Source organism: Ictalurus furcatus, chromosome 28 (assembly GCF_023375685.1).
Source record: "Ictalurus furcatus strain D&B chromosome 28, Billie_1.0, whole genome shotgun sequence".
In the NCBI taxonomy this organism is placed as follows: domain Eukaryota; kingdom Metazoa; phylum Chordata; class Actinopteri; order Siluriformes; family Ictaluridae; genus Ictalurus; species Ictalurus furcatus.
Window position 1 is genome coordinate 5,601,837 of NC_071282.1, and position 15,374 is coordinate 5,617,210.

Below are 15,374 nucleotides of genomic sequence, written 5' to 3' on the forward strand. Positions count from 1 at the left end.
ACGTCACTCTAAACATCGGGACGTCACTCAAAACACCACCACGTCACTCTAAACATCGGTACGTCACTCAAAACACCACCACGTCACTCTAAACATCGGTACGTCACTCTAAACATCGGTACGTCACTCTAAACATCGGTACGTCACTCAAAACACCACCACGTCACTCTAAACATCGGGACGTCACTCTAAACATCGGTACGTCACTCAAAGCACCACCACGTCACTCTAAACATCAGTACGTTACTCAAAATACCACCACGTCACTCAAAACACCACCACGTCACTCTAAACATCGGGACGTCACTCAAAACACCACCACGTCACTCAAAACACCACCACGTCACTCTAAACATCGGGACGTCACTCAAAACACCACCACGTCACTCTAAACATCGGGACGTCACTCAAAACACCACCACGTCACTCTAAACATCGGGACGTCACTCAAAACACCACCACGTCACTCTAAACATCGGGACGTCACTCAAAACACCACCACGTCACTCTAAACATCGGGACGTCACTCAAAACACCACCACGTCACTCTAAACATCGGGACGTCACTCAAAACACCACCACGTCACTCTAAACATCGGGACGTCACTCAAAACACCACCACGTCACTCTAAACATCGGGACGTCACTCAAAACACCACCACGTCACTCAAAACACCACCACGTCACTCTAAACATCGGGACGTCACTCAAAACACCACCACGTCACTCAAAACACCACCACGTCACTCTAAACATCGGGACGTCACTCAAAACACCACCACGTCACTCAAAACACCACCACGTCACTCTAAACATCGGGACGTCACTCAAAACACCACCACGTCACTCTAAACACCACCACGTCACTCAAAACACCACCACGTCACTCTAAACATCGGGACGTCACTCAAAACACCACCACGTCACTCAAAACACCACCACGTCACTCTAAACATCGGGACGTCACTCAAAACACCACCACGTCACTCAAAACACCACCACGTCACTCTAAACATCGGGACGTCACTCAAAACACCACCACGTCACTCTAAACATCGGGACGTCACTCAAAACACCACCACGTCACTCAAAACACCACCACGTCACTCTAAACATCGGGACGTCACTCAAAACACCACCACGTCACTCAAAACACCACCACGTCACTCTAAACATCGGGACGTCACTCAAAACACCACCACGTCACTCTAAACATCGGGACGTCACTCAAAACACCACCACGTCACTCTAAACATCGGGACGTCACTCAAAACACCACCACGTCACTCTAAACATCGGGACGTCACTCAAAACACCACCACGTCACTCTAAACATCGGGACGTCACTCAAAACACCACCACGTCACTCAAAACACCACCACGTCACTCTAAACATCGGGACGTCACTCAAAACACCACCACGTCACTCTAAACATCGGGACGTCACTCAAAACACCACCACGTCACTCAAAACACCACCACGTCACTCTAAACATCGGGACGTCACTCAAAACACCACCACGTCACTCTAAACACCACCACGTCACTCAAAACACCACCACGTCACTCTAAACATCGGGACGTCACTCAAAACACCACCACGTCACTCAAAACACCACCACGTCACTCAAAACACCACCACGTCACTCTAAACATCGGGACGTCACTCAAAACACCACCACGTCACTCAAAACACCACCACGTCACTCAAAACACCACCACGTCACTCTAAACATCGGGACGTCACTCAAAACACCACCACGTCACTCTAAACATCGGGACGTCACTCAAAACACCACCACGTCACTCAAAACACCACCACGTCACTCTAAACATCGGGACGTCACTCAAAACACCACCACGTCACTCAAAACACCACCACGTCACTCTAAACATCGGGACGTCACTCAAAACACCACCACGTCACTCAAAACACCACCACGTCACTCTAAACATCGGGATGTCACTCAAAACACCACCACGTCACTCTAAACACCACCACGTCACTCTAAACATCGGGACGTCACTCAAAACACCACCACGTCACTCTAAACATCGGGACGTCACTCAAAACACCACCACGTCACTCTAAACATCGGTACGTCACTCAAAACACCACCACGTCACTCAAAACACCACCACGTCACTCTAAACATCGGGACGTCACTCAAAACACCACCACGTCACTCTAAACATCGGGACGTCACTCAAAACACCACCACGTCACTCTAAACATCGGGACGTCACTCAAAACACCACCACGTCACTCTAAACATCGGGACGTCACTCAAAACACCACCACGTCACTCTAAACATCGGGACGTCACTCAAAACACCACCACGTCACTCAAAACACCACCACGTCACTCTAAACATCGGGACGTCACTCAAAACACCACCACGTCACTCTAAACATCGGGACGTCACTCAAAACACCACCACGTCACTCAAAACACCACCACGTCACTCTAAACATCGGGACGTCACTCAAAACACCACCACGTCACTCAAAACACCACCACGTCACTCTAAACATCGGGACGTCACTCAAAACACCACCACGTCACTCTAAACATCGGGACGTCACTCAAAACACCACCACGTCACTCAAAACACCACCACGTCACTCTAAACATCGGGACGTCGCTCAAAACACCACCACGTAACTCTAAGCATCGGTACGGCGCTCGGAACTCGGAACAAACGATTCATTGATTTTAAACACACCCATTTCCTCAACTATAATTACTTCACTTCGTAAAAGACCGAGAAACTCCAGCACACTACATTAGTCTACAGCGGGAGTTTTCTGTTCCAGGAGCGAAGCCACTCCAGCCGCAGACATTAATCAGGACGTCTGTGAAACTGTTTGATTAACCAGTGCTCTGGACTTTTCTTATCTACCTCCATGATTGTCCTGGCTCGGCATACGCGTGATACTTGAGCACGAATAGTTCCCAAACTCGGCATGGGTACTTAAGTACAGAGCGATTGCCGAAAAGTGCTCTGTGAAGAATCCTGGAACAAATTGTCCTCCGGTGTCAAACTGCTTCCTTTACCCTAACTGCCCTTTCTCTCAAAAAGTGTTTAAGACTCCGCCCTCTTCCAGTCGCCCAGCGTTTCAGCAATTAACGCCTCAGATTACATTTCCTCAGTTTAATGCCTCTCTGAGCATCTTCAGCGTATGAAATCAGGCTCGGTGTGTGTTCGTGTGTACATAGTGTGTGTGTGTGTGTGTGTGTGTGTGTGTGTGTGTTAATAGAATGACTGCCAGAAAGGGGCTGAATTATACAAGGCTCCCCAGACACATAAAGGCTCTGGCAGATGACCTCAGTAATTGTGCCGAGTTACTGACTACAATGAGAGAGAGCGAGAGAGAGAGAGAGAGAGAGAAAACATGTCTCCATGGTCCAAAATCTTTTAGTCTTTTTGTCTTACTATTTTAACCTTCTAACATATTTTATATTGCTTGGCAGGTATAAAGAGCCAGGAAGAGTCTAATTGATTAAATTGGTTCCAGAATAATTCTTGCTTCTTCTAGCTTTACAATAATTGTTGCTTCTTGCTCTGATTGGTCAGAAGGTGTTGATTCATTTTCTTTAACAGCGGCTCTGAAAGTAGTTCCGGCTGTCACTTGCACTCGTCCTAATACGGTATTGTTTCTTTTAATAACGTTTTTCCCACCTGTAATTCCGTAATCGAACTCCATTGTGTTGGAATTCGCTCCCTTGAAGCACAGACTTGAAGCGCGTGTGACGTTCGGGCCACTGTTTAGCCTATAAATAGCAACTCCGACCGCTTAAATTGCCGCACAGCATCCGATTGCGTAAAAAGCCTTTCCAAGTTGTCATGGCAGCTCTGCATCTCGCCATGGCAACAAGCGGCTGATCGACGCTCGGAAAGCGCGGCCCGCGGGGCGAGCGAGCGAGTGTTTGAGGGATGGGAGCTGACAGGAGTACCGCGCGGTCGCTTAAAGACACAGCGGTGGCATCGTCAGCACACGACACATAATCCTTCGGGTTATGCAACGAAGCTTAGCGCTATTCGTCACGCCATGGCTGTGTGAAAAGTAGTGCTTTCTCTGCTCTCGCGAATTAGCAAGCACTCTGAGGATACATCAGAAATGAGAATTCAGTACTAAACAAACAAAAAAAATCCGTCATAGAGAAAATGGAAGTCACACTCTTAGTTTCTTATGTTCTGCTTAAAGCTTTGCTTTGAAAATGAAGCAGTAGTGGCCGTAGACCATGGTGTCATTTTTGGCTTTGGTCTGAAACGTGACCTGGTTATGTCATTTGACATTTAACATTTTTCTGCAATGTTTTGTTTGTTTGTCAATCTAAAATTGCTCATTGCTTACTACTGATCCACTCATGGGAGAGAGAGACATGTACTATACTATATGGTACTATACTGTACCATAATATACTATACCATACTATACCATACGGTACTATACTATACCGTGCTATACTATACTGTAGTATACTATACTATATGGTACTATACTATACCGTGCTATACTATACCATATACTATACCATACTATACTGTACTATACTATACCATACGGTACTATACTATACCGTGCTATACTATACCATATACTATACCATACTATACTGTACTATACTATACCATACGGTACTATACTATACCGTGCTGTACTATACTGTACCATATACTATACCATACTATACTGTACTATACTATACCATACGGTACTATACTATACCGTGCTGTACTATACTGTACCATATACTATACCATACGGTACTATACTATACCGTGCTATACTATACTGTAGTATACTATACCATACGGTACTATACTATACCGTGCTATACTATACTGTACCATATACTATACCATACTATACTGTACTATACTATACCATACGGTACTATACTATACCATGCTGTACTATACTGTACCATATACTATACCATACTATACTGTACTATACTATACCATACGGTACTATACTATACCGTGCTATACTATACTGTACCATATACTATACCATACTATACTGTACTATACTATACCATACGGTACTATACTATACCATGCTGTACTATACTGTACCATATACTATACCATACTATACTGTACCATAATATACTATACTCTACTATACGGTACTATTCCATACTATACTGTACAATAATTACCTATACTATACCATACGGTACTATACTATACCGTGCTATACCATACTGTACCATAATATACCATACTGTACTATACCATACGGTATTATACCATACTGTACCATACTATACCATACGGTACTATACCATATGGTATTATACCATACTGTACCATACTATACCATACGGTACTATACCATATGGTATTATACCATACTGTACCATACTATACCATACGGTACTATACCATATGGTATTATACCATACTGTACCATACTATACCATACTGTACTATACCATATGGTATTATACCATACTGTACCATAATATACCATACTGTACTATACCATACGGTATTATACCGTACTGTACCATAATATACCATACTGTACTATACCATACGGTATTATACCGTACTGTACCATACTATACCATACGGTACTATACTATACCGTGCTATACCATACTGTACCATAATATACTATACCATACGGTATTATACCATACCGTGCTATACCATACTGTACTATAATATACTATACTGTACCATACTGTACTATACCACACTTACACACACTCTCACACACACACACTCTCACACACGCACTCACTCTCACACACTCTCTGTCTCACACACACACTTACACACACACACTATGTGGTCGTTCCCTTTCTGCTTTATTGACTTTATTCACTAATGTACAGAGGAATGTTGACTAAGCAGAATGACATGATGTATTCGTTTTGCTTGTTTGTTTGTAGGTTTAAAAAAAATAAAAAAGAAATAGCTGCAGCGGCTGTAAACTTCTGTGTAAAGTCGGTGAGTGAAGCGTAAAATCTAGTGTTGCACTGTATATTACGCTATGTTTACTGGACCAGTGCGAGATTTGCTTCAGTTGTAAAAACGGGCTAAACTGACGAAACACGCTAGTGTATGAGGCACAGGGTTCATAAGTAACAGGGTTGTTTGCATCCAAGCAAACACACCCACACACACGCACAGGTGAGCTATAAAAACGTTTAGAGAGGAGTGTGTGTGTGTGTGTGGACGTTGAGTTCAAGACGCAGTAGAAAGCAATTTGTCAAACTCATCCCAGCCCAAGGAGAGAAACTGCAGATGACTGAAGTAGAGGAACACACACACGGCCATTCCTTCTTCATCTAGTCGTCCATAACTGGTCTGTTTGCATTATACACTGCAAAAAAGTGTGTGTGTGTGTGTGTGTGTGTGTAATGTGACTTTACACTAATATCTATCTGACTGGTTATAATCTGTCACATGACCTTTAGTTTCCTCACACAGTACCTGCTGAACTTCCCCATGTAAGTGCACCATGGGATTTACATTTGTGTGTGTGTGTGTGTGTGTGTGTGAGTGTGTGTGTGTGAGAGAGAGAGAGAGAGAGGAGTAGTTGTATATTTGACATCCCTGAGGTGTCGTTTATTCGCTGAGTACTGAGCGCATGGCTTTCTTTTTTGAGGCTGTGTGCGTCCTGCGCTCTTTAATCTCTCCACAGGGTAAGATTTGGGCTTGTGTGTGTGTGTGTGTGTGTGTGTGTGTGTGTGTGAGGGAGAGATAGACTGAGAGACAAACAGACAGAGAGAGAGAGACGTATAGAGAGAAGAACATACTGAGAGAGGTGTGTGTGTGTGTGTGTGTGTATATGTATGTATATGTATGTATATATATATATATATATATATATAGAGGGAGAGAGAATGACAAAGATAGAGAGGCACAGAGGGAGAGAGAGACAGAGTGGATGACAGAGAGAAATGTAGAGACAAACCGAGAGAAAGAGACGGACATAGAAAGACTATGCACGTTTGAATGTACGTTGAGCCGTGTGTACCACCGTGTGATTTATTACAGAACATAAACAGTACTTCATTACAGAACATAAACAGTACTGACTGTACCATGCAAATGTGCAGTACTTTTTTAAATGAAATCAGTATAAATATTAATCTATATTAACTGTTCATAAATGTTCAAGTAAATAAAATGTATACATACAAAACGTAACACTCCAAATAACGTAAAACAGACACATCCGAAATTGAATCAAAAACACTTAACACAAATATCACAACAAAATTAATCAGCAATAGTTTTTATTTCACCTCTAGAGACCGCTTTCGTACCGATCACCCGAATCGGTGCCGAATAATCATGAAAACTGATCGGTCGACCTCTACGTGTATAGTATATACTGAACTGTACTGTACTATACCGTATTATACTGTACTATACTTTACCGTACTGTACTATACCATACTGTACTGTACTTTACTATACTGTACTGTACTATACCGTACTATACTATACCGTATTATACTGTAATATACTTTACCGTACTGTACTTTACTATACCGTACTGTACTATATCGTACTATACTATACCGTATTATACTGTAATATACTTTACCGTACTGCACTTTACTATACCGTACTGTACTATACTATACTATACTGTACTATACTTTACCGTACTGTACTATACCATACTGTACTGTACTATACTGAACTGTACTATACTGTACTGTACTTTACTATACTATACGGTACTATACCATACTATACTGTACTATACTATACCATACTTTACTATACCATACTATACTGTACTATGCCATACTGTACAATACCATGCTATAATGTACAAGACTATACTGTACTATACTATACCATACTGTACGATACTATACCATACCATACTATAATGTACGAGACTATACTGGACCTTACTATACTGTACTATACCGTGTTATACTGTACTATACTTTAGTGTACCATACTATACTGTTATACTATACTGTACTATACTTTACTGTACCATACTATACTATACTGTTATACTATACTGTACTGTACTAAACTATAGTTATACTATACTTTACTGTACCATACTATACTATACTGTTATACTATACTATACTATACTTTACTGTACCATACTATACTATACTGTTATACTATACTATACTTTACTGTACTGTACTATACTATACTGTTATACTATACTGTACTATACTTTACTGTACCATACTATACTATACTTGACATGTTTTCAGTGTTTTCAATGCAGACAGAAGTCTAACAAAATACCCGATCCTTATGCTTTAAAGCTACTGGACAGCTCCAGTGCACACATCCTTTTGTTGTCTGAGACCAAAATAAGCCGCGTTTTATTAGAAGGACTGTTCAGTTTTTGTTTTGTTGGGGTGCGTGTGTGTGGGGGGATTAGGATAATTCTGTACATATCCCTGCTGTGTGTTTTTGCATGTACACAAGTCGTCGCGTCCCTCGGTCTGCTTTAATCACACACCTGTCCTGTTTGTATGTAAATACTCCTGTTTTGCTTGCATGACTGCGCCACTTCATTTGCTTCTTCCTCTTTCTCCCCCCTATTGAATTCTGTCACATTAAGCTAATAAAAGAGTACCGATAATATCTCTCTTATCATGGAGCTTGTTTGACAAATAGTCAAGCAATACCTGTTTTATTCAAGAAGAAGGATATGTGTGTGTGTGTGTGTGTGTGTGTGTGTGTGTGTGCGTGCTTTCCGTAGTCTACGAGCACACGACATCTTGATATTCGAGTGGTTTATGGGTCCTGAATTACCATTCGCTTGACGCCAGTCGTCGTAGTAACCAGCTCGATGCCGCCGCCGCCGCCACTGGGACAGACAGGCTCAGGTCCCGCCAAATCAGGGACCGTCCGTTTCCTAGGCGAGGTGTTTGCGTGCGCCAGCACGTGGGAACGTTTTCCATTTGAACTAAGAGAGACGGTGCAGTGAATCGCTTTTTCACAGCAGGACAGTTGTTTGTACCGTCTGCTGTAGGTTTGTTTCTCTTCACGCCCTCCGTTCTTGAAAGTGGCAACGACGTTTGACTCCAGTTGAGAAAGAGCCCCTTTAAGTGTATGGTGGACGCCTGGAAGTAAGAGCGTGCCAAAAGTCTCTCGGCTGTGCTGCAGGGATTCGTTCTGTTCGATAGTCGTCGTGCAGTGGTGATTCGTACTCTGTTTAATCTATGCAGTCGTTTTCTTGAAAAATGGACACAATTATTCGTCTCGTTGACGTCTCTTGCGGTCCCGTGACATGTTACAGCTCCGCTTTCTGTCCGCTCTTAATAATCACGTCTTGTTTCCCCACCTGCAGATTTCAACTACAACACAGACGGGTATGAGGGAGACGGGGCGGAGGACAGGAAGTCGCAGGATGGCTCCGAGACCATGCCCTTCATCGACGAGTCTCCCACGATGTCCCCGCAGCTGTGCGTCCGGCCTGACGGAGACGCCGTGTCCCCTACACCACCTGAGAGCCTACTTCCTGGGGTAAGTGTATTTGATGATGATGATGACGATGACGATGACGTTGACAACTTTCGAAGCGCTCCAGTGTACATATTTTCATCCACAGTATTTCTGCTGTGTTGTGTAGGGAATGGGTTGAACTTCATCCAGGGCTGGGCAATATGACAAAAGTATCATATCACGGTACTCGAGGACATTTCTATGATCACGATGTACAATTTAGCTAGCGAACTGTCTGTAAAACCGTAGTAAAACAAACCGTTAAACTGAGTTCGACGATACTTTTCTTCAATGCCCACAAAGTCCAAGAAGATTTCTAAAAAAAAAAAAATTCCGTTCAAATCAACGGCATCCGTTCAGTTCCATTTCGTTTGTGATTTTATTAAAAATGTGAACATACCAACGATAATCTAAGAAAAGTGCATCATGAAATCGTTTCTCACAATGTCCATGTTAAATCGATATATCGCCCAGCCCTGTCTTCATAGCATTAAAGATGGATGATTTTGCATTTATTGGTACGAGATGTGCGAATCTTTAGGCAGACTCAAACGGCTTCGCGGTTCGTTCGGTTGTAAAACGAGCGTCTTAGTTGAAACAGATGGTTTTTCCTGGTCATTTCGGTTGCCGGAGCGACATCGTTATACAGCACGAGAGCGGCCTCCAGAGGCGAAATAAAAACTCGCTGACTAATTTTGTTGTGTTATTTGAAGTGTTTTTTTTTTTTCTTCTTCATTTTGGATGTCTTTATTTTTATTTGTTATTTGGAGTGTTGCGTTTTGATTCAATTTGGATGCATCTTTTATTAACTTTAATATATATTCATATTTAATATTTATATATCTGTTTCACTAAAAAAAGTACAGTACATTTTCATGGTACAGTCAGTACTGTTTATCTTTGTAATAAAGTTCAGCGATATTTTACTCGGAGTGTTATGTTTTCATTCAGTACCAGTTTCAAAACCTATCGGTCTGTCAGTCGGTTATCGGCAGGTACAGCATCGGTAAAATCCACTATCGGTCGACCTTCTCGAAACGATGTATCCACACGCAGTCTTTATGTCGCACAGGGTTAATCGCGCCACAAGAAACTCCCGACACCATGACACCATGTCTCCGCTTATTAATACTCAGACACAGCAGAGGTCTGAGTCATTGAGCACTTAAGACAGTGACGCTGCGCTTTCCTGTGTGGGAGGTTATCAAGACATTGTCAATCCAGCTAGACCAGTGGTTCTCAACCCGGGGGGGAGAGGGGGGTGCAAATTGTTTTCAAGAAAAAAAAAAAACCAGACAGGGCATCATTTGGGTACTCTGTGTATTTTATTACTTTTCAAATAGAATGTACATAAATGAAAAACCCCGCGTTCCCTCTCCCTCTGTATTTACTTTTTGCTGTGGAGAGGCGGAGCTTAGCCTGCCTTTTATCTAGCGGTCAGTGCAGACCAGTGTTGCCATCTTGGCGCCTTTTCAGACCCCTTTTAGTGACTTATTTGCAAAAATAAAAGCACCCAACGACAAATCTATCGACGTTTTGGACAAACCTTGGCAACTTTCCAAATGTCTCCAGTACTGTCCTGCAAGCGCGAGGTCCTGCTTTCCCGCTGCACTCACACCTCTCTCCGCGTCTGCTCGGTTCAGCGAGGGGCCGAGAGCCGGAGATTTAACAACGTCCTGGATTACGAGACGCGCCCTTCCGCCCAATTCACATCATTTAATGTTTTTAGAACGCAAGACAAATGTAACGCAACATGTTTTACATGTAGAATAGTTCACGTTATTACAGCCTGGTTCTCTTGTTCAAAGTAGTTATAGTGTTCAGAAACATTTTTAATAACTCATGTTCCATACCTGTCCGTTATATAGTTTTATAAAAGTCATAAAAAATCATAAAAGTTATGAAAAGTAATTTAAAAAAGTACAAAAAGAATTTAAATCTTATCTATCTAAACAGATTATAGATTAGGTTATATATAGACAGATATTATATAGAATAGATAATCATTATACCTGGTCTCCTCCAATATGAGGGGGGGGGGTCCACATGATAGGGGAGGCTCGGGGGGGGGCTTTAGTTGCAAAAGGTTGAGAAGCTCTGAGCTAGACGAACAGTTACACTTCAACAAACAGTTAGACTTCTTTATTGTCTAGGTGCATATGGTAGTCGTGTGTGTGTGTGTGTGTGTGCGCGTGCGTGTGTGTGTGTGAGCAATCCTCTTACTAATTTTCGAACTCTACCGCTAGCATTTGATGAAAACGTCAAAGCAGTAAGCCAATACACACTGGAACTCTGTTCTCCTCACAGTGGGCTCATTGTGACCGTGTGCAGGTGTGAGCTTCAGCGAGAGAGAGAGAGAGAGAGAGAGACTGAGTGAGAGAGAGAGAGCGAGAGAGAGTGAGTGAGAGAGTGTGGACAGTATGTGGTCATAAAACACATAACTCATGGTGTATAATTGGGGTTTGTTTGCCTGACTGGTTTTTAACGGGTTTAGATGCCACAGGAGCTTCAAACTACAAATAGATTTATCGCCATCTAGTGGTGACGCTCCAGACGTGCAGCAGTGCTACTGAGTGGAAAAAAAGGTTGGCAGTGTTTTCTCATTTCTGAAAACTGTGTACACAAAGCACATTGTGCACCACCGTTTAGACTTCTTTCATTTAGCTTTAATTAGATCCGTAGATTGTAATCCGGAAGTGCACGTCTACTATGGAATTAAACTTTGTGCCGAAAGTACTGAGCGGAACTTTTCAAGAAACGAACAACAATGTACACCGAGAGAGAAGAAGACCGTTTTGGAACTGAAAACGGTCAACTCTGCGGCGAAAACGTACCGCGGTCTTGAAATAAAATGCACGGTTTGACAAGTTTACGTTCGCCATTCTGGCACAAACCTCACGTATGGGCGGGGCTTAACAGCGATTTACTCTCATTGGCGAGTGAGATTTGGATGGACATCTCGAGTGTCCAGTTGAGGAGGAGGAGGAGGATGTTTGCGGCTCCGTGCCTCTCCTGAGAGCTCATCTCGAAATAAGCCGCATGACTATATACCCAAACCTCAAATGTTAATTACGGACTAACGTACGAAAGTAATTTCCACTACAAAGTACAGACACTGGAATTACACAGAGAACTGAAGTCTCTACTTCCAGGTTCATGGAGCTGTCCGCCCAACTCTCACTAGCCAATACGAATCTTATCCTTAAGAAAAGTGGACTTTGTCAGTAAGTCCAGACGTCACGTGTGACCGTGTTCCTGAGTGAAGGAACTCCCACGGGTCTGCTCCAAAAGAGGAATCGGCGTTGTGCAACACACTGCGTCTTTACTCTTACTTCCCCTTTTTCCTCAGTCCGAGCTCATGGAAAGTGCTGGAAGGAAAAGGCGCTTCGCCGATGAGCCGGTATAGTTTTCTAATCGTCATTGGGCAGAACGTTCATCAGGCTGAGCACGAGCGTGTGAACAGGCGTGTGAGATCGCGCAGCAGTGGTGTGTGTGTGGTGAGCACAAAAGCCGCACTTCTCCAAGAGAGTGCACTGAGGCGACATGCTAGAAGCTTTAATGTGTGTGTGTGTGTGTGTTATTGGTTGTGGGTTTCATGCTTTTGTTCATCAAGTATATTAAACCGATGCAGCCTGGGTAGTTTAGTTGACACGCCCCCAAAGCGGTGTCCAATCAGAACCACACGTTCCGACCAACCAGAACCGAGAACTTTATCGAAAGTTTTACGTGACGTATAAAGCAGCGGGGTTCGACTGCAACGGTGCGGTTTTCAAATGTTCAACCAGCAGGAGATTAGATTGGACTTTTCAGATGTCCTGCTCGTGATGAATGCAAAAAGAAATAGAAGAAAGAAAAGCTAAACTGTGGTGACTTCTGGGGACTTTTCTAGTCTGATGCCTTTTGCTCTAGTGAGCAAGCATGTGAGAGCGAGAGAGCGAGAGAGAGAGCGAGCTCATTCAGATCAGTAAGGAAGTGGAGGTGACACACACACACACACACACACACACACACACCAGGAAGAGTAAGCAGTAGGAGGAGACCTGGGCGGGCGTGTCTGTATTAGAGGTCCGGTGGGTGTGTGTGTGGGTACATGTGTGGTTGTGTGCAGTCGAGAAAGGAAGAGAGCTGCGCGTGCATCGGGACAACGAAGAGACTCTGGACAAGCAAAAAAAAACAAACTAAAAGCGACGGAGGAAAGGCAGAAAGAACGAGTGCAGGAAGGAAGGAACGCAACAAGCTTGTGGAGGAGTCTCAGAAAGACGAGACGGATGGAGCTCGGCGAGCAAGTGGTGGGCTGAGAAGAAAGACGCGAGCAAAGTAGAGCGAGAGAGAACGAGAGAGAGGGAGGGAGCACGTGAGCCTGATAAGGCCACAGAATGGAGGAGGGAGAAGAAGAAGTGCTGGGCTTGCTGGACAAAGTTCTAGAGGATGAGGACGTGTTCGAGGACGACGGGGACTCGGACTTGCCGTGCAGTCCTAGCGCGTTTAAGGTGAGAATGAATGAAAAGCGCTCTCTCGGCTGTTCCTGCTGCTGCTTGATTACCGGCAGTGCTCGCTGTGGGTTTGAACGACTAAAAATAGAGAAGAAGCGGAAAGTCCGTCGTTCCTCACAGAGTGACATCACTATTTGCTGTGTGTGTGTGTGTGTGCGTGTGTGTGTGTGTGTAGTGTTGGTAATATTTCACAGCTTAACTGCCCTGGCTGTCAAGGACCATCCCCGTCTTCGCTGTCATGCTTCATTAGAGTCAATAGAACGAGAGATAAAGAGCTCACACACTTGAGATAACGCCAGTCCTGGTGCACTTCACATCCTCGTGGCCCAAAACACACTCTACTGAAGTTTTCATTAGGAAAGTACCAGAAGTTCTGGATTGAGGTTGCGGGTTGCCAATACACACGATGTACTTCCTGCCAATATTTGTTTGAATCTCTTTTAAATTAAGCTGTGGAATTAAGAGATGGAAACTCATCGCTTCGTCTTCTAGTCCTGGTCAAGCCAGAGGTGGATCCGGAGTCTATCCCGGGGGGTGAGGTGGGAGGAAACGGGAACCCGAGCGAAATTTAAGTCACGATACACGCGACTCTACATAATAGAACTGTCTATAGGTGTCGTGATGATACACTAATACACTAAACAGCGCAACGTTTGATGACACCTGATCATCACGTTCATTCATACGTTGCTTGCGCTTGTGCATCCCATTCCAGACTTAGTCCCGCTTTACTCCGCTGATAACTTTCACACTTCCGGGACGGCTTTCCACTTGATTCGGGTTTGGGAGCGTGGCTGTGAGATTTGCGCTCGTTCGTTACAGGAGCGTTAGTGAGGTCCGGCTGATGTTGGGTGGGTGTGGAAGGTCAGGGTGCAGTCGGTGTTCCAGTAAGGTTGCGGTCACGGCTCTGTGCAGGACGCTCCGGTTCTTCTACTCCAACCTTGGAAACCGTCTTCAACTCCCTGGTCTTCGTATAGCTCGATTTTCTTGCTTCCAGTAAGGGGAAGTTGTAATGCTACAGCGTACAGAGACTTCCTATATAATTACGTGAATCAGCTTTAGGGAAGGCCGACGTGCGTGTATGATGGTTAGTCAGGTGTCCTAAACCTTTGGCCATTATTACCTCTGATCTACATCGTACATCATAGTGCTCCTGTTCAGAGTATTCACACACAAGAGGTCGATGTCTTCGAAAGACTCGAGCGAACCGGATTTGGGTTTCAAATTTCCAGAACGTTTGACACGGAGCACAAGGCCGCGGTTTTCCGCTACACCTCCTTCTAACCGGAGCTCTTTGAATAAACTTTGGATCGCTGTAATCCTGGTTTGGTGAGATCTAAAGAATGGGGCTTTTGTCCTGCCGTGTTTACCTGACATCACGGAGGCAGCGGCGTCTTCACCTCGAAATGC

At 43.9% G+C, this 15,374-nt stretch overlaps 1 protein-coding gene across 3 annotated transcripts in view; it reads left to right on the plus strand.

The window, feature by feature from the left end:
• The window catches only part of abr (ABR activator of RhoGEF and GTPase), a 147,293-nt gene that overhangs the window by 53,699 nt on the left and 78,220 nt on the right, over positions 1–15,374 (plus strand). Inside the window, exons 1-2 of one of the 3 annotated variants that reach the window (XM_053618301.1) lie at positions 6,563–6,671; positions 9,317–9,492. In XM_053618301.1, the coding sequence (XP_053474276.1) occupies positions 6,617–6,671; positions 9,317–9,492 (231 nt within the window). In that variant the 5' untranslated portion in view covers positions 6,563–6,616. Of the gene's footprint in view, positions 1–6,562; positions 6,672–9,316; positions 9,493–12,951; positions 13,962–15,374 lie in introns of those variants that run through there. The other 2 variants (XM_053618300.1, XM_053618302.1) reach the window with 2 other exon arrangements.